Source organism: Pseudochaenichthys georgianus, chromosome 16, assembly GCF_902827115.2.
Source record: "Pseudochaenichthys georgianus chromosome 16, fPseGeo1.2, whole genome shotgun sequence".
NCBI classification, from domain to species: domain Eukaryota; kingdom Metazoa; phylum Chordata; class Actinopteri; order Perciformes; family Channichthyidae; genus Pseudochaenichthys; species Pseudochaenichthys georgianus.
This window is the reverse complement of record NC_047518.2, coordinates 45,111,520-45,136,754: the sequence shown is the minus strand read 5'-3', so window position 1 is coordinate 45,136,754 and position 25,235 is coordinate 45,111,520. Positions and strand designations below refer to the sequence as shown.

Here is a 25,235-nt window from a genome sequence, read left to right as displayed (position 1 = left end):
GTGTCAAGGCTACTGCGAATCTCCCACTGTGTACAACCAGGCATTGTGTACAAGTTTGGCCTCTCTCCAAGTTTCTAAAGGCACCGCTCTCATCCAGTATGTTGCTGACCTCATGATTTGCGCACCCACAGCAGAACAGTGTGAGGCTGATACCATTTCCTTGTTAATGCACCTCGCAGCCGAAGGCCACAGGCCAGTTTGTCTAAACTTCAACATGTGCAAAAGACAGTTACATTTTTGGGTCATGTCATTTCAGGAGAGGGGAACACGCTTTCAGATAAGCGTATTGCATCATTGGCTGCTCTGCCAAAACCTGTCACTAAGCGACAGATGATGTCATTGTTGGGTATGTGTTCGTACTGCAGGTCATTCATTCCTAACTATTCTCCAATCGAACAGCCACTCCGTACAATCACGCATGTCACTGGTTTGAAACCTACAGATCACCTCATATGGACACCTGAAGCCGACGAAGCCTTCATCAACATGAAGCTGGCTCTCCAATCCCCACCGACTCTAAGTCTACCTGATCACACTAAACCTTTCACTCAGGCAGTGGATGAACGACATGGGTGTATGACCTCAGTTCTACTGCAAGATCATGGAGGAAAACAGAGGCCTGTGGCCTATTTCTCCTCCAAGCTAGATCCTGTAGCTGCTGGCCTGCCTAAATGTCTCCGTGCAGTGGCTGCTGCTGAGAAAGCGCTCAACTCCTCACGTGACATTGTGGGATATGCACCTTTGACCCTGTTAGTTCCACATGCTGTTTCACTCATCCTCCTTGAACAGAGAACATCACACCTCTCTGCTGCACGTTACCTCAGGTATCACACCTGCCTGTTAGACATGCCTAATGTTGAAGTCAAACGCTGTACCACTCTGAACCCAGCGTCTCTTATGCCTTTGCCTGAAGACGGTGAGGAACACGACTGTGTTGCCGAGCTTCTTATTGTATGTACTCCCAGACCTGACTTAAAAGATGTACCCCTGACCAACCCTGACCTCATTTTGTATGTTGATGGGTCTGCCTCTCGCGACCTTGTGGACACTAATCGGGTGGGTTTCTCTGTCGTTTCAGATTCTGCTGTACTCCGTTCCGGACCACAGCAGAGATCGTAGCACTCACTGAAACCTGCACGTTTGCAAAAGGCAAATCTGTAAATATCTACAGTGACTCACGTTATGCCTTCGGGGTAGTACACGATTTTGGGGCTATCTGGAAGTGTAGACAATTCCTGAAATCTGACAGTATGCCAGTGCTTAACCATGTCCTGGTTGCAGGCTTATTGGACGCCATTCTGCTCCCGCCTGAGGTTGCAGTCTGTAAATGTGCTGCACACACAAGCAACACTGACCCCCGTTTCATTAGGAAATGCTGACTCAGCTGCAAAGGCAGCCGCTCTGATTCCTCTAGCACCACACGCACACTTGTTTGTTAACATCCCTGTTTCCTCCATCACTGACAATATGTCGTCACTAACTGCCATGCAGCAGCTAGCTCCACCAACAGAAAAAGCACAGTGCAAAACTGCTGGTGCTACCTTTGACCCCACCTCCAGCATCTGGGTTGGTCCAAATTCCAATCCACGTCTCCCGAGGCATTTTTTCTCACATTTTGCTAAATTGACACATGGGGGTTCACAGCAACAGCTCAAAAGCACTGTGAAGCATGCTTAATTTGCATTACGCACAATTCTGGTAGACCGGTAAAGGTTACAGCAACAGGTGCACACCCACCCCCAACTAGACCATGTGAGCACCTAATGCTGGATTTCATCGAACTTGGTCCATCCGAGGGTAAGAAACACTGTCTTCTAATGTTTGACATGTGGTCCAAATGGGTTGAAGCATTTCCGGTAAACGCACAAACAGCAAATGCTGTGGCTAAAGCTTTACTAAGGGAAATTATTTCTAGATGGGGGATACCAAGCAAGATCTCTAGCGACAATGGTTGCCAGCGGTCAAGGTCGCCGAGAGAGCCACGTGGGTCCACGCCAGCCACTGCAAAGCTGTCATCTCCGCCCCAGTCTAGCCGGTCCAGTAGAAACAGACGACGACAAGTGACGTGCCAAGTCACCACCAGCACCACACACGCAGCACATACACCCTAGTACCACACACAAGACTCATGGGCGACGGCCAGCTGTGCTTTTTCATATTCCTCGTCTGTGCCGTCATGGTGTGGGGTTTAATTGATATGGTCAAGAAGGCACGGGCTCAGTCAGACTAGACACATCCACGAGGCAGATGACGACACCAACATAAACTTTGTGCCTGATCGCTGGCGAGTGATTGAAGATGGAGCCCCTTGGACAAGAATTGGCTAACGCCCACCTGGAAAGACGACAACGCAACCGTGAGCAATGCAGAAACTGTTGGAGGGTCTGGACACTCGTGGATCCTTTGCATATTCCTTATGGGTTTTGTGTTTGCCATAATCCTATACTTCATGTATCCATGGTTAGTACACAACCCTCTAATCAAAGTCAAAGTGGCAAAAAGGTACGTTGGGAGATCCGGGAGAACCACATGGTCAAAGGGGCTTATCAAAGCAGGGATTGGTAACATTACTCTGGGGGAAAGATAGCACAGTGCCGTTAGACCCGTGTAACTACTTCCCTCGCCCCAACACTAGGAAGCTGGGGCGGGCAGACATCTGCTATGTAATAGATGACAGTTACACCAGCATTCACTGTTCTGGAGGCTGGGCTTTGGTTTGATGGACCACTTCGCGCAAGGACTGGGGTTATACCTTATGGGCCGACAAAACAAAAATCAAAAGGAGACCATCTATCTCTAAAGTCAACTCATCAAGTCCTGCCGTCCTACTACAACTACAGAAGGCCAAAATATCAGACAGGGGCTATTACGTTGTTTGCGCGTATGTATCTGGCAAAGACCCATGCGGCACGTTTTATATAGACATCACCCCCAAAAACGACACCCCTAAAGCCAAACCTCTAACACAAGTTCTAACATCAATAGGCACATCGACGTTTCTGAAACATGACCCTTCCGTAGGTAACAGCATTGACGACTTAAATGACGATAATACAGTAGACGGTAACGTATGGTGGCACACTCTAAGGTCATTTCTGCAGGCCGCAGGGCAAAACGGTTCGTGTTATGCGTGCACCCTTTTCCCCCAGGACTCATCAATGGCATTGCCTGTTCTCCCACGACCCCTAAACAACACAGAACAGCTGTGTGCCTTTATGGCCCTGACCGGGTCTACCAGAGGGTGGAATAAATGGTATTTTGCAAACGCCTCTCTTCCAGCACCATGTGAGCACATGGCGAACGCCAGACTGCGCTCAATAAACTCCACAGAGATGCTGACTAACTCCTTCGAATTGTACGACCCGGTGGCAACGTCCACCCCAGCTGTCTAGAAAACCTTACCCATAGTCTCTGCAATAGTAGACGGAAAAAACGCATAGGCTTACACCTTGGCACAACCACGGGTTGCACTCGTATCATAAAAAACACATGCAGCGCTGGAAAATTCAATCTCACAGATTGTCTATTAAAAGGATTTCCTGATAGAATCAATGTGTCCCAAGCATTCCCTAATGTCACGCATACCTTTCTTCTCCTAGCATGGCCTACCGATGCTGGGGCAGGGGCTCTGCAAGACTATGTGTGGCTGTGTGGAAACAAGTTATATCAAGTCTTAGCACCCGTTTGGACGGGCACGTGCACCTTAGTGGATTTGATTCCAGCAATCACCGTTCTCGACTCATTGATGCATACTACACAGCACTATCCAGAATTCAGACATCCCGACCACCATAGGGCTAAGAGGGCTTCAATGACATCTCAGGGCGAGAAGGGTTTCAGCGGGGCGTTCCCCTGGTGGGGCTCCGTGAATAACGCTCATAATATAGACAAAATACACACACGATTGGAAAACCTCACTTTCGAAGTTACTCAAGGTTTTCAGGCGCTAAATCCGTTTATGGTAGCAACTAGAAATATGCTAATGCAGCATCAATTTTCTCTAGACATCCTGTTTGCCTCAAGGGGGGGCCTATGTCACGTTATCGGAGACTCTTGTTGCACATACATTCCTCAATGAACCTGTTTTGGGTCAACACCAATTCTAATTTAAATGTTTCCTTTCTTACTTTTTGAATAAAAATCATGTTTGTATCACTACACTTCTAAGGCACAACATGGGTCAAACATTACCCGTATTCTTTTGCTATGTTATTTCATGCATGGCTGAGTGTTTCTTTACTATACATTTTCAAAAATAATTAATTTTAGCAGTGATTTGGACCAAGCATGTATGATGTAGTAATACAAAAAGTATTTTGGTTCAGACAGTGTGACATTAGCTAGTCATGTTAGCTTGTAATATATAGAGCAGAGCTAACTAGTAAGTTAGCCAAACGTTAGCGGTTAGCTGTTTATGCTATGCTAGCTGTTGGCTACTGAACATTAACAAACTAGATTCCACTGTAACGGCCCGTCTCCACTACAGGCATCGAAAAAATCTTTCAAAGCTTCGCCCATTCACTTGAATGGGGTGACGTAGAAGATTTTGAATCTTCGCCGAACTGCATTTTGGGGAGCGGAGCATGGCTTTGCATCGTGAGCATGAAAAGTTGAGCAATGTTCAACTTTTGATGCTCCCGATGCTTTCGAAGCTGGCATCAGCCAAACAAATCCCGTTTATGCAAATCCCGCCAGTACAAGCGCTAGCCAATCAAACCGCGTGCAAGCTGGGAAAGCCAGACCGCAGTTCATTTCCTCATATTTCAAACGAGAAATTACGGTAGCAAATCACCCGGTTCTTTATAGTGCTGCGTACCTGGACTCACATTCAGGTTCAGGTCCGGACTCAAGTCCAGAGGTTCAGGTTCAGGTCCGGACTTATAAGTCCGGACCTGAACCCATGGCTTGTGTCAAGTTGTGTGAGTAACTAAAGTGAACTTATTGTGAGCTAATTATCAATTGAAAATTAACTCATAATCAACTCAAATTCACTCATCAGGTTTATTGTGCTCCCTTCCAACTTGTGTCTACATTTCTCTACAAAGTACAAATGTGCCACTTAGTCTACAAATGACTTATGACAGCAACTACAGTGAACTACTACAAAGTTCAAACATGTATTTCATTTACCAAACTAAAGTAACCAAACAGTCCCTGAGCTGACTGAGCCTAAATCCCTAAAGCGTTGCTGAAAGGTAGAGTGTAGAGTAGACTATACGCATTACACTGTTACACACCTACTATACAGTATAGGCTACACTGTAGTGGCTGTACAGTCAGAGTGTACTGTACTGTCTGTGCACCATGTATTTTCTACAACTCTACATGTGTACATTATACAGTACATACTACATACATAGTGATGTACATACATACTGTTAGAAATTAAAATCAATGTTGATATGGCGTAATTTTGAATTAAATACACTAATTTAAATCATTTTTATTCTGAAAAAACCGGAAGTTCACACTATTAACTTAATACTTTTATTCTGAAAATTCTTCATTTCCGGTTAGCATTAGCATGTGGCGAAATTCTACATCTTCAAACCGTGAATCGAAGGTGAAATGACATGTGATGTTGTACACTGAGCACACTGGGATTAGCACTCATTTATTCACACTGAATAACGTTCATCAGGGAATGTTTAAATAACCACAGACACCAGAATATACGTAAGTGCTAGTTTTTTTGCGAGTCCAAGTACCGGTTCCCGACGTTCCGGTTTTAACCGGACTTGTACCGAAACTTTTTACAAGTCCAGTACCGGTTCGGCGTACCGGTACGCAGCACTAGTTCTTTACGACCAGAACTATTTACCGGGATACAAACCGGAGGAACCAGCATGGAGGGAGGTGGCAGAGGCAGTGGGTGGAACTGGTAGGTTTTCGCCTGTTTGGGGAGTTTATATCCAGTTTACTTCGTTTTGCTATTGCTTTGTATGCCGGGGGCGGGACATTCATGTGATTGGTTGTTGGTCGCGTTGCTCGCAAAAAATCGCCAAGCTTCAGACACGCCCAGCATCAAGATGTTTTGATGCCTGTAGTGTAGACGGGCCGTAAGAAAGCTGTGAAACTTTACATTACACTTGGCGACAACACTGTGACACCCCGCTACATGTTTATGTGTATTTCTCCCGTGTTGGAGACGAGAGGGTGGGGGGGCAGCACTGCAATAAGCTGTAAGCTAACATTAGCAGCCGCATGTTAAGCCGGGTTTCCCGGGCGCAACATCTTGCAAGAAACAGCATCTCAGGGCTTCTTAGCATTTAACAACCTATTAATGATGCATACCAACTTAACGGGAAGAAACGCAGCTAACTAGAAGAATACACGTAACCTTAAATAAAAAATAAAACATTCACAAACTAAGGATAATCTAAATACATATTTAACTCCATTACAGTTGCAGGACTCACCAGATCTCAAGTCTTCTGTTCTCTGTTGATGTCCCGATGCTCATATTTAATGTGTAGATGTAAAACGATCCCGATATTAATCCATAAACTCCTGCAGCAGACACACAGACAGCTTTGGTCTACCTATGTTGCAAATGTATTATCTTTTCAATTTACACACGGCATCTATTGCACGTCTGTCCGTCCTGGGAGAGGGATCCCTGCTCTGTTGCTCTCCCTGAGGTTTCTCCCATGTTCCCTTTAAACTGGGTTTTCCTCGGAAGTTTTTCCTTGTACGATGTGAGGGTCTGAGGACAGAGGGTCTAAGGACAGAGGGTCTAAGGACAGAGGGTGTCGTATTGTCATACTGATATTCTGTACACACTGTGAAGACCACTGAGACAAATGTAACATTTGTGATATTGGGCTCTATAAATAAACATTGATTGACTGATTGACTGTAGCTCGCAGAAGGAGACCGCTCAAACTGACGTGGATGTTTCAAATGTGAACGACAGGTGCGGACAGTTCTCATTGGCAGGTTTCTTCGATTGCGTTTATATTAACCAATCAGGAGTGTTGTGGACTCATTCCAAACATGCCTGACTTGTCTGCCGTGTTATGGCTGAACTCTATTTCAAGTGCCGTTGTTACCAAATAAGATGTGGGCAGAACAACTGGTGATATTCTATAACGGTATAGGCAGATGTATCAGGGGCGTGGCCTTTGTCGAATAAGCAGGAAATACACATTTCGATTGCTTCTTCTGTCGTTTACATACATCTTTTGGTATATGTGGCTCCATAGGAACACTTTGATGCACTTTCAGTACCAGTGTGTGAGGTTGTGGTTGCGATGCCGATATGCGGACGCGTACAGCGAGGACTACAAAAAGACACATGAGGTGACTGGGGATGTGTTCAAAACATTGCAAGCTTGAATAAATCATTTAAACCATTTATTGTTGCCAGACCTATTACTGAATATCATTCTTAATGTGATACCAAGTCCATCTGAGACCTGTGTACACCTTCAGACAGCCTCCAAGCGAAGCACACAGTGTTTACTCACAGTTTGAAAGCAGCGTGGAGAAGTCTTCAGCTGTGGAGCTGTGATCCGCCCAGGATAAACTGTGATACCACTTCTGTGGCTTGTTCTTGTTGTCCGTCTTATATTTGTATCATGTATCGGTTTTAATATGATGTCGAGTTGATTTTAGACCCGTTTATACTTTCATACCGTCTGTTAGTGAAACATACAGTCTGTCTGAGTTGTTTACACGCAGCGTGGACAGCTGTGGTAAACAGTGATCCGCTCAGATTAAACTGTGATACGACTTCTGTGACTATCAACCAGCGATCATATTTAATATTAAAGACGACACACATTGATCCCTTATCAAAACGGTATTCTGCACTTTTTTTGAAAAAAAACGTTGCACTGTTCACTCTTGAAGGAGCCTGTGACCTAAGGGGGGGGGGGGGGTAGGACACGTTCGAGTCTTGATTTGGATAGTGTGGTGATGGATTTCATTCCATTTCAAAGTGCTGTTTAAATAGATCAATAAAGAACTACGACATATGTATATAATATATTGAATGCAGCCGAACCATTTATTAAAATGCATTCATGTGATGACTTTCAAAGAGTAAAGCAAGCACTGCTGAATAAAGTATGATTTTATCTTTTACGAAACGTTTTTTTTTCATATGGAATGCAGTTGGAGGTCAACCAATCACAGAGCTTGAGAAATAATCACGGGGTTTGTCAAACAGAGCACATGGTGTAGTCCTAAACGATAGCTGGGGATTCTGGGTAGTGTAGTGTCTTCTGCCGTCCTTTACTCCGAACAAATATTTGTTTCTCCGAATCGAAGGGGGAAAATACAAAAGCATTGCACACAATTTAAACCAATCAATGTTGTGTAATCAACAAGGATAATCTGGTGTGTTTTAGTCGATGAGTAGTGCAGATATCACTGTGACATCAATCCACAGTAAGGGGAATACTTACTTCCGGGTGTACAATTCTCCGTTATCCAATGGGAATGGACGCTCACATTGCCTTTAAGGGCAGCCGGCACAAACGAATGCCGTGCTTCCATGAGCGTCACATCCCGCCGCAGATGGGAATACATTGCAATCAGTTGAAAGCTATTTGCGTCCCTTTATGACGCTGAAGGAGCCTAGGAGCGTCACAACTGCACGCCACGGACACTGACCAAGTGTCGCTCCTGGACGATTATGAGTGAGAGTGTGTTGGGATACCCGCCTCCCTGTCTGTGTTCTGCATTTGGGTCCTATTTTCCCCCAATCCTGACAGTGTCGATAGGAGCCGATCTTTGGACAATTCCACCAAATCTCCAGTCTCACTTATTCAGGAAAGGTAATTGGCTTCCTAAAATGCTGATCTATAAAGGTTCCACAACCCCTCACCTGGAACCAACAGGGTGACCTTGCCAGAAACTAGTGGCCCTGATCCCTCTGCTGTCCGGGGAACCTCAACCCGGACACCATGTAGAGGTGATGGTTCTCTGAGGGGTATATCAGGAGTCTAAAAACATGACACATGGCTGTGTAAAATAAAAAAAGTTATCTTTTGGTACACTCTTTTTTAAAGACCTACCTTCAGGGTCTGATGAGGTTTTTGATAATTCCTCTTCTAGATCATTCCTCGGGATCATCTTCAAAACTTCTCTGGTCACTTTAATGGTGTTTATGCAGTAGTACAGAATCATCAGATCCACTGTGTCCATCTGGTTTGCTTTCTCTAGTCGACTCTTTGAGATTCCTGGGAATCCTAGGACCTCCTCCTCCAGGCACCACTTGAATTTTATAAAGTCCTTTTCCTCCAAAGCTTCTAAATGTCTTAATAGGACTTTTCTAGGCGTCTCCATCTTTTCTCCCTGAAGAGCAAAGATACCAAAAAGAACATCTTTATCTTACAGAACTATATATTGTTATATTGTATTTTCTACTTTTGAAAACCATAACAGGCTCCAAAGAACAGCCGATGTGACTTTGGATGGCTTCAATTCAGATGTCGAGTTAGTAAATACCCTAATCGGTTGTAAACTTGTTTTAATACCTTCGACTTCACGAAAGACATTCAGGAAGTCAATCCTAAACTTGAAGACAGTCAGCACAGTGAATCCTTGGTTTGGTAACCTGACTTTAAAGAGCAGAAACTGTCTCAGTCAGATCATAAAGTGGTCTAGCAGACTGACTGGTGAGTCACAGCTAAACCTGGAGCCCCTGCTCATCAGACAGTTACAGAGGCTGTCTAACTCCCCCCCCCCCCCCCCCCCCCCCCATGCAACCTGCATTTCAGCTTCTTCCTGCGGGCCGGAGGTTCATCTTCCTAAAGGTGTAGAACCAAGAGGTTTAAAAACAGCTTTGTCTGGGCTAGTGGTTTTCAATGTGTCTGGGTTGTTTGAAGCATGTGTCATGATGGATACCTTTTCTTACTTCTGCAAACCAAGTCTACTCACAGGTACAAAGAAATAACCTGGACCTGAACTGGACAGATGGGATATTGTGACAGTGGGATACAGTTAGGGCTGATGGTGGAGAGAGACTCACAAACCTGGTTCTGGTCTCTTGCAGTACGCTGGTAACTGGACACAGAGCTGGGTTCAGGTTCAGGTCCAGGACCTGGTACAGATCCAGGTACTGCTCTAGATCTAAGTCTAGGTTTAGGTGTAGGTCTAGGTCCAGGTTCAGGTCCAGCAGAATGAGGTGTTTGCTCTAGACTTGAACACAACACACAGAGCTTTGAGTGAATAATGAGTGCTGACCTGTGACATGGAGAAGAGTCATGGACAGGTGGAGATCTCACCTCTGAGCTTTGGTCTGGATGTCATGTTCCCCAGAACTTTTAGAGGGGGGGGCTTCCTCCTCTCTGTCCTCACACTGATCCATAGCAGAGCCTCCACCTTCACACAAACACAACAACACAACAACATGCTCATTCATTACCACAAGCTTTTTAAAGCCAGAGCCTTTTCTTATCAAGCTCCACATTTGTGGAATCAGCTTCCAGTTTGTGTTCGGGCGGCAGACACCCTATCCATGTTTAAGAGTGCGCTTAAGACCTTCCTTTTTGATAAAGCTTATAGTTGATAAAATAATCCAATAAGAGTGCACTGACGTAGACACGTTGGTATGGATGTAATTTGGTTGTGTGTAGACGGTGGAAGCAGGGAGAGGCATATACGTGCCTTGATCCCTGCCGAGTCGACACACAACTGTTGATTGGTGTCAGTGCCAAACAACTTTCTAGGAGCAATGCGCTCATGGTATAGATGTGACACATACATCTTAGTTCCTACCCTTTTCCCTCACCCTATCCTAAGGGAGTGCATGTACATAGACACGTTAGTCTAGCTGCTATAGGCTTGGACTGTCGGGGGACCTCACTTCTTCCTTCTGTCTGTACCTGTGCACTCTCATGTTCCAAATAACCCAGCTTCCCCACATGTCTTTATTTTTGGTGTCTATCTACGCCGGGATCCTGAGTCGAGGCTGATCCTGTTGCTGTGGTCGTGTGTCCTGGATCCTGTGTCCTGGATCCTGAGTCCTGGACTTCGAGTCGTGGCTGAACCTGTCTCTGCGGTCCTGCCTGACTCTCACCATACTGCTTTCCTGATGGCTCCCACAGGATTGTTGATATCCTCATGGATTCATCTTCTCATTACAGACACATGCATTTCCTAACATTCGGTCTATAAGCTGTAAAATGTATTATCTCTTCAATTTACACACGGCATCTATTGCACGTCTGTCCGTCCTGGAGAGGGATCCCTGCTCTGTTGCTCTCCCTGAGGTTTCTCCCATGTTCCCTTTAAACTGTGGGTTTTCTCTAGCTGGACGTTTTTCCTTGTACGATGTGAGGGTCTAAGGACAGAGGGTCTAAGGACAGAGGGTCTGAGGACAGAGTGTCTAAGGACAGAGGGTCTGAGGACAGAGGGTCTGAGGACAGAGGGTCTGAGGACAGAGTGTCTAAGGACAGAGGGTCTGAGGACAGAGGGTCTAAGGACAGAGGGTCTGAGGACAGAGTGTCTAAGGACAGAGGGTCTGAGGACAGAGGGTCTAAGGACAGAGGGTCTGAGGACAGAGGGTCTAAGGACAGAGGGTCTAAGGACAGAGGGTCTGAGGACAGAGTGTAACCCAGGTTAAAAAACCTTCAATCCTGGCAGGCTCCCGTAGCTCAGTATAAATGGCAGCCAGGTCACTTCCGTTTCCTTGGCTGGTCGTTTGTGATGCTGGTTGCTACGTTGATGCTACATGCTACACACAGGGATTCCTCCACAATTCCTAAACAGATTAACGTTTTGTTAACAATTGCTGCAATCAGTGGTTTTTTGTTTGTATTTTTATTTTTTTACCAGGTGCTTGCCGCACCTGATGACCTTTCATGGACCTTGATGGCGAGCTAAGATTCTAAACCTATCCTCCCTGCCACATGGTGAAGTAGGATTAAACGGAAATTAATTAACTTTACCCCGGAAGCTTTTCTTTTGTTGTCTTTTGCCTTTACTGGGCACCTGAAAATAATCATGTGAATTTGAATGAACTTATTTATATCTTGAATACAACTATTTTGTAACACATACCTGGTTTCAGTTTGTATTTTTCACACACATTGAGATCCATAGTCGTTCCTAGTTCTTCTGAATATCACTCATTTAATTACAGCTAATACACTTGCTACAAGAGGGTCTGAGGACAGAGGGTCTAAGGACAGAGGGTCTCAGGACAGAGGGTCTGAGGACAGAGGGTCTAAGGACAGAGGGTGTCCGAGTCATCATTACCTGTGTTCGAGCCCGAGTCCAAGTCAGAGTCACAAGTCTTCATGTATTAACCTGCGTGGATATATGTGTTGAAATGTAGCTGCTCCTCTACACTGCTTATTTCTGTCATGTTATACTAATCTGTCTATTGAACTGCTGTGAAGCAAGTGTGGCTACAATTCTTGTAATAGGTGCTAAACAAATATAAAGCTTATTACTAATTAGGGTCTGAGACCTAGGTCGGCGAAGACCCTATTGAAATCGGTCGCGCAGTGACCGATAAACCTGCGAAACAAAACAGGGAAAACGACCGGCAAAAGCACAGAAAAGGTTCGGAAATCATGACGGCTGATAGGCCGCGCGAGCCCAGTGACGTGACTGCATATTAATCAATCAATCAATCAATCAATGTTTATTTATATAGCCCAATATCACAAATGTTACATTTGTCTCAGTGGTCTTCACAGTGTGTACAGAATATCAGTATGACAATACGACACCCTCTGTCCTTAGACCCTCTGTCCTCAGACCCTCTGTCCTTAGACCCTCACATCGTACAAGGAAAAACTTCCAAAGAAAACCCAGTTTAAAGGGAAAATGGGAGAAACCTCAGGGAGAGCAACAGAGGAGGGATCCCTCTCCCAGGACGGACAGACGTGCAATAGATGCCGTGTGTAAATTGAAAAGATAATACATTTGCAACATAGGTAGTCCAAATGTTTGGAAATGCATGTGTGTATAATAGGAAGATGAATCCACGAGGATATCCATCCAGGACCTATGATCCAGGACCACAGCCACGACTCAAGATCCAGGGCTCGCGATCCAGGACACAGGACCGCAGGATCATCCATGACTCCGGATCCCAGCGTATATAGACACCAAAAAGAAAGACATTTGGGGAAGCTGGGTTAATCGGAACATGAGAGTACACGGGTATAGACAGAGAGAAGGAAGAAGTAAGATGTCCCCCGACAAACTAAGCCTATATCAGCAAAACTAGGGGCTGAATCTAATCAGCCCTAACTATAAGCTTTATCAAAAAGGAAGGTCTTAAGCGCACTCTTAAAAACGGATAGGGTGTCTGCCGCCCGAACACAGACTGGTATTAGTATTAGTTTATTAGTCCCCGAGGGGAAAATGGGTTGCAGCACATCACAGAGGCATTTAAAAAGTTAAGACAATACATCACTGACAACAACATAGACACAGATAAAAACAAACAGACGTAAAAAAAACAGATATCGGCAGACATGACGAGGGGCCTATAGGGGGGACAGGGCCAGACCAGCTGGGTCAACAGTACGTCCTAGCCATCATTTATTCAGGAGTCTGATGGCTTGTGGGACGAAAAACAGCCTAGATCTGTTCTTTTTTAAATAAGGGCACGATATCTCCGCCCCGATGGCAACAGTTCAAAGTAAGAGGCAAGAGGGTGCCTCAGGTCAATATCAGGTCACTCACAATATTGTGTGCCAATTTTAAAACTCTGTCCTTATATAAGCATTCTATATTCGAGAATGAGATTCCTGTCAATTTACTGGACAAAGTTACGGCCCTCCTGACTGACTTTTTCTGTGCCTCAGTGGCGTTGTCGAACCAGCATGTAATGCCGAAGGAGAGCACACTTTCGATAAAAGCATGATAAAACATCTTCACCATCTGTTGCCGACATTAAAAGAAAATAATTTACGTAAAAAAAACCTTCTTTGTTGAGACTTAGCATTTATTTTCTCAGACCAAACATCCCATCTGAGCTTGTGGTCGAGCACGACACCAAGATACTTGTACTCAGTGACGCATTGAATGGGCTCGCTATTTAATGAAAGAGCGATTGTGCTTTTCTAAAATCAATTTCCATCTCCTTTGTTTTTGAGGTGTTAAAACCAGTTAGTAAAGAAGTCCAGGACAGGCCCATGCTCCTCTTCCTCTTCAAAGAGGAGGCCGTATCATCTGCACACTTCATAAAGTGCCTATTGGGAAAAGTGCGGATGCAGGAGTTGGTGTGTAAAATAAGACAGATCCCTGGGGTGAGCCGATCCAGGTAGTTATTGTGTCAGAAAGGGCCATGCCTATTTTGACCTGCTGAGTTCTGCAGCTGAGGAAGTCAACGATCCAGGAGATCAGACCAGGTTCAAGTGACAATTCTTCAGTTAAAATATTTGCTAAAATTCTTGGCTTGATGGTGTTAGAAGCTGATGGGAAGTCGGCAAATAGAATCTTTACATGGGCTTTTGGCGTCTCGAGGTGAGTGTGCAGAAGATGCAAGAGGGTTGCGATAGCATCTTCCACCCTCTAGAGGCCTGATATGAAACTGCATGGGATCTGAGGGGTGCTGCGTCTGTGAGATGAAATGCCTCTTAACTAAACGCTCAAAACATTTCATTACAGTGAGGTGAGTGCTATCGGCCGAAAGTCATTGGGCTCACTGGCCCTGGGGATTTTAGGCACTAGAATAATTGTGGATGTTTTCCAAAGAGAAGGGACTTTTTGCAGATTAAGGGAAGACCTGAAAATGTCTGTAAATACAGGTGCAAGTTGTTCTGCACAGTGTTTTAAAACAGCTCCTTCAATATTATCGGGGCCAGGGCTTTTTCATATATTACACTTCCTGAAGAGATGGATGACTTCCAACTCCTCAATAGTCATACTAGAGGGGAGGGGGGGAGGATGGAGGGGAATGGCAGTGTCAGCCTCTATACTGTTGCTACTCTCAACTCGCATAATTGATATCGTTACGATCAATTTAGTCGCTCGCAAAGCTGGTAGCTTTAACAGAGAGGGTGGAGCGACTAAAGTAAAGAGCGGAATATGGATGGAAGTTACAGACAATGTGGATGCCACAGGATCTGGACACAAGAGGACGGTGGACCAAGTGAGGCTGAGGTAGAAGAATTTGAAGCAGCCAAAGACCACAGCCAGGCTAAAAACCCACAGACGGGTAACACACCACATGAAAGGGGACAATACACAGATGTGGTGCTTGATATCATTGGTGGTCAGCAGTCACAATCTTTACATGGAATACCAGACGCTGTACTGGATGGTGAGTCGCAGGTATGTGTGATTTTATCCTTGTCCCTATAGAACTACAATTATTATCTTGTATAATTGTTATTTTCATAGTACTACGATGGCTATATGTCTTACATAGCATCCTAATACTACAATTTTCCAGGTTGCATGCTTGTGATCATCTTATTAAGGGGATAAAGTATATTGATAAACCTTCATTTCAGGTCGTCAATGCACCTGATGTGACACACACCATTGAAGACGAGGTCCTCCTGACCCATGTGGATCCAGAAGCCGGACCTTCAGCCAGGCCTGATGACACACTGCAAGAGCCACCTCGAAAGAGACAATGCAAGCGCACCAGAAAACCAGAGCAGAGGGACGATGCCTACGAGACTCTGCTGAGCCGGGACACGGAGAGGGACGAGGCCTACGAGACTCTGCTGAGCCGGGACACGGAGAGGGACGAGGCCTACGAGACTCTGCTGAGCCGGGACACGGAGAGGGACGAGGCCTACGAGACTCTGCTGAGCCGGGACACGGAGAGGGACGAGGCCTACGAGACTCTGCTGAGCCGGGACACGGAGAGGGACGAGGCCTACGAGACTCTGCTGAGCCGGGACACGGAGAGGGACGAGGCCTACGAGACTCTGCTGAGCCGGGACACGGAGAGGGACGACGCCTACGAGACTCTGCTGAGCCGGGACACGGAGAGGGACGAGGCCTACGAGACTCTGCTGAGCCGGGACACGGAGAGGGACGACGCCTACGAGACTCTGCTGAGCCGGGACACGGAGAGGGACGAGGCCTACGAGACTCTGCTGAGCCGGGACACGGAGAGGGACGAGGCCTACGAGACTCTGCTGAGCCGGGACACGGAGAGGGACGAGGCCTACGAGACTCTGCTGAGCCGGGACACGGAGAGGACAGAGATGCAGATCTGTCTGGCCGAAGAACAAATACAGCTGTGCCGGCTTCAGCAAACTGAAACCTCACTGAGTTCAGCTCCTCAAAGCACGCCTGGATGATCCAGCTGCCTTTGAATGAATGCTTTATTGTTGTTACCCCAGTAGGAGTATTTTTTTAAATTACAATTTCATTATGATTTGATGTCCTTTTTGTATTTAAAAATATAATTAGACATTATAGATGTCTCTGCAATGTGTTCTCTTGTCTTCCTTGTATTCTTTTTCATGTCCACTAGATGGCGATCGGTAGGATTAAAGCACTGATATTCAGAATCTAGTCATCTTGAAAAGTCGTAATCTGGATCAGGCTGATCCTATCCTGAATTGCTTTGAACTCCAGGGACAACATCTGGCAGATTTGTCTGATCCTGGTTCACACAGCAATCACTGCCTCCATTACCTGCAAGATGTCTGTCTCCCCCCCCCCCCCCCCCACTTTCTGAAAACCCATCTGAACTTGTGGACTATTATAACAGCACCCTCTCCTTCTGTCTCAATGAACTGTCTCTTTCATACACTCCGCCCCCTGGTATACCCCCGAACTCCGCCAAATGAAATCAAGGAAACGTCAACTTGAACGCCAACACAAGTAAACCACACTAACAGTCCATCTTCAAATCTACAAAGACTGTCTCCAGCAGTACAGTAACACACTCAAGCAGCCCGGTCTAATTACTACTCACAACTCATCCAGTCTGGCTCCAGCTACCCCACGCGTCTGTTCTCCACCATCAGAACACTTCTCAAACCCTGTGACAACGCCACCTCGTCCTTCTCCACCGAACAGTGCAACTCCTTCCTCTCGTTGTTCCAAACCAAAATCAGCAACATTTACAGCAATCTGACACCCTCATCAGCACCCCCCACCTCCCCTCCTGGCTCCCCCCCTTCACCTCACAGCCCCTGTCCCACTTCTCCCCTGTGACCCCCATGCAACTGTCCGACTTCATGACTGGAATTAACTCCACCTGCACACTCGACGCAATGCCCTCCACATGTGTTAAGGAGAGCCTCCCTGCCATCTCCCAACTCAACGCCACCATCATGAACTCCTCCATCAGATCTGGATGAGTTCCCCCCTCTCTCAAACTGGCTGCTGTCACACCCATTCTCAAAAGACCTGGACTCACACCTGACATCATGTCCAACTTCCGGCCCATCTCAAATCTCCCCTTTCTGTCAAAGACTTGAACGTGTCGTTGCCTCATAACTAAAAGCCCACCTCAGCTCCAGAGACCTCTTTGAGCCATTTCAATCCGGTTTCCGGTCAAAACACCGAAACAGCTCTTCTGGAAATCACAAACGACCTCCTCCTCTCCTCTGACTCCGGCAACCTGAACATCCTCATCCTCCTCGACCTCACCGCAGCATTCGACACCATCAACCACACCATCCTGCTGTCCCTCCTCGAATCATCACTCAACATCACCGACACTGCACTCTCCTGGCTGAAATCCTACCTCACCGACAGACATCAGTTTATCAACATCAACAACTGCACCTCCTCCACTGCTCCTCTGTCCCAAGGCGTCCCCCAGGGTTCGGTGCTTGGCCCCCTCCTCTTCATCCTCTACATGCTCCCCCTTGGCAAAATAATTCGTCGCCACAACCTTCAATTTCACTGCTACGCCGATGACATCCAACTTTATATCTCAACAAAAACCATCACCCCCACAACACACTCCACTCTCACCAACTGTCTCTCAGAAATAAAAGCATGGATGCAAACAAACTATCTCCAACTGAACAGTGCCAAATCAGACATCATCATCATCGGCCCCCCATCATCATCGGCCCCCCATCCCGTATCAAAGACATCCAGAATTTCAACTTCACCATTGACAGCCACACTCTATCCCCCCCCTCACATCCGCAACCTCGGAGTCATCTTCGACAGTCAGCTCAAATTCAACCACCACATAAATCACATCACCAGGACCACCTTGTTCCACCTCACACACATTGCCCGTCTCCGCCATCACTCTCGTCCTCTGAGACCCTGACTCATGCATTCATCACTTCACGACTCGACTACTGCAATAGCATCCTTACGGCAGACCATCCAACCTCCTCAATAAACTCCAACATATCCAGAACTCTGCTGCCCGCCCCCTCACCCACACCCGCTCCCGAGACCACATCACTCCGTCCTCCAGAACCTCCACTGGCTCCCCGTCCGTCAAAGAATCAACTTCAAAGTCCTCCTCATTACTCACAAAGCCCTCAACAATCAGGCCCCCCCCCCCTACCTCACAGACCTGCTGCACCACCACACCCCTCCCCCCACCTCACAGACCTGCTGCACCACCACACCCTTCCCCCACCTCACAGACCTGCTGCACCACCACACCCCTTCCCCACCTCACAGACCTGCTGCACCACCACACCACCTCACAGACCTGCTGCACCACCACACCCCTTCCCCCTACCTCACAGACCTGCTGCACCACCACACCCCTTCCCCACCTCACAGACCTGCTGCACCACCACACCCCTCCCCCACCTCACAGACCTGCTGCACCACCACACCCCTTCCCCACCTCACAGACCTGCTGCACCACCACACCACCTCACAGACCTGCTGCACCACCACACCACCTCACAGACCTGCTGCACCACCACACCCCTTCCCCACCTCACAGACCTGCTGCACCACCCATCAGAGACGGCCCTCACCTCTTCAATCTGGCTTTTAATGTGTGATTGTTTTTGTATTATTTGACTTTAACTATATATTTATTTGTTGTTCCTTTCTTTTCACTATATCTGTAAAGCGTCTTTGAGCGCCTGTAAAAGCGCTAACAGAATACATCTATTATTATTATATCACATCTGCTGAACCTTTTCTTTTTTTAAAACATGTCAGTCGCGCTGATCGGAGCTGTTGGACCGGATCAGACACTCCCTGCATCTCTCACTGTGGATCTGATGTCAGATTACAATCAAACTGCTGCCAACAGCTGGCACCAGTTCAAGGACGTCTTTGTTTAAATGGTTCTTCTTCTCCGAGGGACATTCTCCACAATACTATAGATTTATAGAATCAGCATCAACAAACACGAGTCCTCTCCAATGAAACAGTGATACAGAAGCATTTCATCAAAGTGATACAGATTCCTCTTTAAATACAAAGTCCAGCCAACATGAGACTCCACTGGGCCGTCTCTGAACGCAGCGTCAGTACGGACAGACAGGCCCTTTACACTCAGGTATCACGTCTGCTATGTTTCAATGCTAAAACATTAAAAACTAACATGTCAGTCATGTTGATCTGAGTGTTGAGAGCCTATCAGACACTCCCTGCATTTTCCACTGAAGAAGTGGATCAGATTACAGTCAAACTGCTGCCAAGTGCTGTCGCCATAACGAGGAAGTCTTTCTCAAATCATTCTGAGGTGAGTTCTCTGCAATACTTTGGGTTCGATATATAGAATCAGCACCAAGAAACGTATCTGCTCTGACCAGTTAAACAGTGGTACCGCACCATGTGATCGGAGGGATGCTGACCATCAAACGTTACGGATGAAGAGGAATTAGCTCGAGTCATGTGTTGGCTGTATCCATCCCCAGATGCATCGTCATGGACCTAATGAACGTACACACCAAACAAGCATTTCAATCCTCTTCTCACCTGTTGAATTCCCTTCAGCTCAGTTCAGACGCCTGCACGTGTGGAGGAAGCTCTGCTCATGTCTTCCTCCTCAGTCCTGTGTCTGCGTGTATCTGATCTGAGGACGCCGTCACTCCCTTCAGAGTATCAAAACACGTCGAGTGACGTGAGAACAGGTCGAACGGGAAGGAGAGCAGGTCAAGGTGAGAGGTGATGGAGGTGACGCAGTTCTACTAGCTCTCCACTAGATGGTGCTGACTGACAAGACCTTTCAGATCAGCAGGGACACATTTTGATTGGATGGCACATGTACTGCTATACCCCTGTAACAACTGTGTGTCTTCATTTCAAAAGCTTTTCATGTGAAATATCAATACGTGTTATGTTTAGGCAACCATATTGCATAGGTTAGGTCAGGGGCTCCCGAACGTTGCCATGCCGAGGACCCCGTAGCACTATCCTCTGGCGGGACCCCCTGTTGCAATTCCTTTTTTACATGATGAGTACCTTATGATGGGAAATATGACAAAGCAATCATACAGCCTAATACATGTTCTATATATATATTTGTATCAATAATAATTAATAATCAGTTATTCTTCTAAACATGTATTGTATTTATCTTGTGTTTGTCCTTCGTCATTCATTGTGTCTTCTGTTATAAACATTCTTAACACAATATTAATAAACAGTGATACCCAGGGTTCATACACTTTTTCACCAATGACCTCTCAATGACCTCTCAATGACCTTTACCTCATTTTCCATGACCTCTCCATGACCTCTCCATGACCTCTCAATGACCTCTACCTCATTTTCCATGACCCAGAAAAAATGACCACTGAAAATGTGTATTTGAACATGGAACAGGAAGATAAGGTCTGCATATGAAACATGTGGTGCCTATCTAACACAAATCGAATAGTAGCTTACTAGCTTCTACTCGCTGAAGCAACTGCAGTCAGGGGCCCCGTCTCAGGTCCACTATTTTCATTTCCTCGCTCCTCGGCCTCGGTCTCACCGGAAGTTGATTTGTCTGCGCCATCTTGAGTAGCGTCCCAATGGCCTTATTTTTGCCGGAGGAGCGAGGATCGAGGATCGAAGAACGAGGATCGAGGAACGAGGATCGAGGAACGAGGAGCGAGGATCGAGGAGCGAGGATCGAGGATCGAGAAACGAGGAGCGAGGAACGAGGAACGAGGAACGAGGACAGAGGAGCGAGGAACGAGGAGCGAGGATCGAGGAACGAGGAACGAGGAACGAGGAGCGAGGAGCGAGGAACGAGGAGCGAGGATCGAGGATCGAGGAGCGAGGATCGAGGAGCGAGGAGCGAGGATCGAGGAGCGAGGAGCGAGGGACGAGGAGCGAGGATCGAGGAACGAGGAACGAGGAGCGAGGATCGAGGATCGAGAAACGAGGAGCGAGGATCGAGGAACGAGGAGCGAGGATCGAGGAGCGAGGAGCGAGGATCGAAGAACGAGGATCGAGGAACGAGGATCGAGGAACGAGGAGCGAGGATCGAGGAGCGAGGATCGAGGATCGAGAAACGAGGAGCGAGGAACGAGGAACGAGGAACGAGGACAGAGGAGCGAGGAACGAGGAGCGAGGATCGAGGAACGAGGAACGAGGAACGAGGAGCGAGGAGCGAGGAACGAGGAGCGAGGATCGAGGATCGAGGATCGAGGAGCGAGGATCGAGGAGCGAGGAGCGAGGATCGAGGAGCGAGGAGCGAGGGACGAGGAGCGAGGATCGAGGAACGAGGAACGAGGAGCGAGGATCGAGGATCGAGAAACGAGGAGCGAGGATCGAGGATTGAGGAGCGAGGATCGAGGAGCGAGGAGCGAGGATCGAGAACGAGGACCGAGAGCGAGGAGCGAGGATCGAGAGCGAGGAGCGAGGACCGAGGAGCGAGGATCGAGAGCGAGGATCGAGAGCGAGGATCGAGAGCGAGGATCGAGAGCGAGGATCGAGAGCGAGGAGCGAGGATCGAGAGCGAGGAGCGAGGAGCGAGAGCGAGGAGCGAGGATCGAGAGCGAGGATCGAGAGCGAGGAGCGAGAGCGAGGAGCGAGAGCGAGGAGTGAGAGCGAGGACCGAGGAGCGAGGATCGAGAGCGAGGACCGAGGATCGAGAGCGAGGATCGAGAGCGAGGAGCGAGGATCGAGAGCGAGGATCGAGAGCGAGGATCGAGAGCGAGGAGCGAGGATCGAGAGCGAGGATCGAGAGCGAGGAGCGAGAGCGAGGAGCGAGAGCGAGGAGTGAGAGCGAGGACCGAGGAGCGAGGATCGAGAGCGAGGACCGAGGACCGTGTATCGCTCACTGATTGGACGAGGCAGTGCATGCACTGATCTGATGCTTCTTGACATGAGAGCAGTTTCCCAGCGGAGTGAAGAAAACACATGAACCTCACGAGAGTCCCTCCTCAGTTCATACCGTGTTTTGTTTCAATTCATGTTTCATTTAGTTACAAACATGAGATCTATCTGAACAACAACGTGCCAGCTGTTTCCCTTAAGCTGTGGGTTTTCTCTGGAAGTTTTTCCTTGTACGATGTGAGGGTCTGAGGACAGAGGGTCTGAGGACAGAGGGTCTGAGGACAGAGGGTTTGAGGACAGAGGGTCTGAGGACAGAGGGTCTGAGGACAGAGGGTTTGAGGACAGAGGGTCTGAGGACAGAGGGTTTGAGGACAGAGGGTCTGAGGACAGAGGGTCTGAGGACAGAGGGTCTGAGGACAGAGGGTCTAAGGACAGAGGGTCTGAGGACAGAGGGTCTGAGGACAGAGGGTTTGAGGACAGAGGGTCTGAGAACAGAGGGTCTGAGGACAGAGGGTCTGAGGACAGAGGGTTTGAGGACAGAGGGTCTGAGGACAGAGGGTCTGAGGACAGAGGGTCTGAGGACAGAGGGTCTAAGGACAGAGGGTCCTTACTTGGTGTACTTCTACTGCACTACAGTTCAGAGGTACATGGTGTACTTCTAGTCCTCTACAGTTCAGAGGTACATGGTGTACTTCTACTGCACTACAGTTCAGAGGTACATGGTGTACTTCTAGTCCTCTACAGTTCAGAGGTACATGGTGTACTTCTACTCCTCTACAGTTCAGAGGTACATGGTGTACTTCTACTCCTCTACAGTTCAGAGGTACATGGTGTACTTCTACTGCACTACAGTTCAGAGGTACATGGTGTACTTCTACTCCTCTACAGTTCAGAGGTACATGGTGTACTTCTACTGCACTACAGTTCAGAGGTACATGGTTTCTAGTCCTCTACAGTTCAGAGGTACATGGTGTACTTCTACTCCACTACAGTTCAGAGGTATATGGTGTACTTCTACTGCACTACAGTTCAGAGGTAGGCTACATGGTGTACTTCTACTGCACTACGGTTCAGAGGTACATGGTGTACTTCTACTCCTCTACAGTTCAGAGGTACATTGTGTACTTCTACTCCTCTACAGTTCAGAGGTAGGCTACATGGTTTACTTCTACTGCACTACAGTTCAAAGGTACATGTTGTACTTCTACTGCACTACGGTTCAGAGGTACATGGTGTACTTCTACTGCACTACAGTTCAGAGGTAGGCTACATGGTGTACTTCTACTCCTCTACAGTTCAGAGGTACATGGTGTACTTCTACTCCTCTACAGTTCAGAGGTACATGGTGTACTTCTACTGCACTACAGTTCAGAGGTACATGGTGTACTTCTACTCCTCTACAGTTCAGAGGTACATGGTGTACTTCTACTGCACTACGGTTCAGAGGTACATGGTGTACTTCTAGTCCTCTACAGGTCAGATTTACATGGTGTACTTCTACTGCACTACAGTTCAGAGGTACATGGTGTACTTCTACTCCTCTACAGTTCAGAGGTACATGGTGTACTTCTACTCCTCTACAGTTCAGAGGTACATGGTGTACTTCTACTCCTCTACAGTTCAGAGGTACATGGTGTACTTCTAGTCCTCTACAGTTCAGAGGTACATGGTGTACTTCTACTCCTCTACAGTTCAGAGGTACATGGTGTACTTCTACTCCTCTACAGTTCAGAGGTACATGGTGTACTTCTACTGCACTACAGTTCAGAGGTACATGGTGTACTCCTAGTCCTCTACAGTTCAGAGGTACATGGTGTACTTCTACTCCTCTACAGTTCAGAGGTACATGGTGTACTTCTACTCCTCTACAGTTCAGAGGTACATGGTGTACTTCTACACTACAGTTCAGAGGTACATGGTGTACTTCTACTCCTCTACAGTTCAGAGGTACATAGTGTACTTCTACTCCTCTACAGTTCAGAGGTACATGGTGTACTTCTACTCCACTACAGTTCAGAGGTACATGGTGTACTTCTACTCCTCTACAGTTCAGAGGTACATGGTGTACTTCTACACTAAAGTTCAGAGGTACATGGTGTACTTCTACTCCTCTACAGTTCAGAGGTACATGGTGTACTTCTACTCCTCTACAGTTCAGAGGTACATGGTGTACTTCTACTCCTCTACAGTTCAGAGGTACATGGTGTACTTCTAAACTACAGTTCAGAGGTACATGGTGTACCTCTACTCACTACAGTTCAGAGGTACATGGTGTACTTCTACTCACTACAGTTCACAGGTACATGGTGTACTTCTACTGCACTACAGTTCAGAGGTACATGGTGTACTTCTACTCCACTACATGTATTTAATACCTCTAGTTACTTCTCAGATCTGGATGAAGGATGTGAAATCTAATCAAGTGTTGAATCAGACTTTAGTTCCACCTGGAGTAAATCCACCAGCTATCCTGCAGTCTACAAAGTACTTCAGACTAGCTGCACCTCCACCAGCTACCCTGCAGTCTACAAAGTACTTCAGACTAGCTGCACCTCCACCAGCTACCCTGCAGTCTACAAAGTACTTCAGACTAGCTGCACCTCCACCAGCTACCCTGCAGTCTACAAAGTACTTCAGACTAGCTGCACCTCCACCAGCTACCCTGCAGTCTACAAAGTACTTCAGACTAGCTGCACCTTCACCAGCTACCCTGCAGTCTACAAAGTACTTCAGACTAGCTGCACCTTCACCAGCTACCCTGCAGTCTACAAAGTACTTCAGACTAGCTGCACCTTCACCAGCTACCCTGCAGTCTACAAAGTACTTCAGACTAGCTGCACCTTCACCAGCTACCCTGCAGTCTACAAAGTACTTCAGACTAGCTGCACCTTCACCAGCTACCCTGCAGTCTACAAAGTACTTCAGACTAGCTGCACCTTCACCAGCTACCCTGCAGTCTACAAAGTACTTCAGACTAGCTGCACCTTCACCAGCTACCCTGCAGTCTACAAAGTACTTCAGACTAGCTGCACCTTCACCAGCTACCCTGCAGTCTACAAAGTACTTCAGACTAGCTGCACCTTCACCAGCTACCCTGCAGTCTACAAAGTACTTCAGACTAGCTGCACCTTCACCAGCTA

At 47.2% G+C, this 25,235-nt stretch overlaps 1 protein-coding gene across 1 annotated transcript; it reads left to right on the top strand.

Moving 5' to 3' along the window:
* Positions 1-20,843: 20,843 nt before the first annotated feature.
* LOC139435424 (golgin subfamily A member 6-like protein 2) lies at positions 20,844-22,103 on the top strand. The gene has a single exon (XM_071206093.1). The coding sequence runs from the start codon at positions 20,844-20,846 to the stop codon at positions 22,101-22,103; it is 1,260 nt and encodes a 419-aa protein (XP_071062194.1).
* Positions 22,104-25,235: the final 3,132 nt, after the last annotated feature.

Coding starts and splice junctions, on each gene's coding strand:
- LOC139435424 (XM_071206093.1), top strand. CDS start 20,844: ATGGCCTTATTTTTGCCGGAGGAGCGAGGATCGAGGATCGAAGAACGA.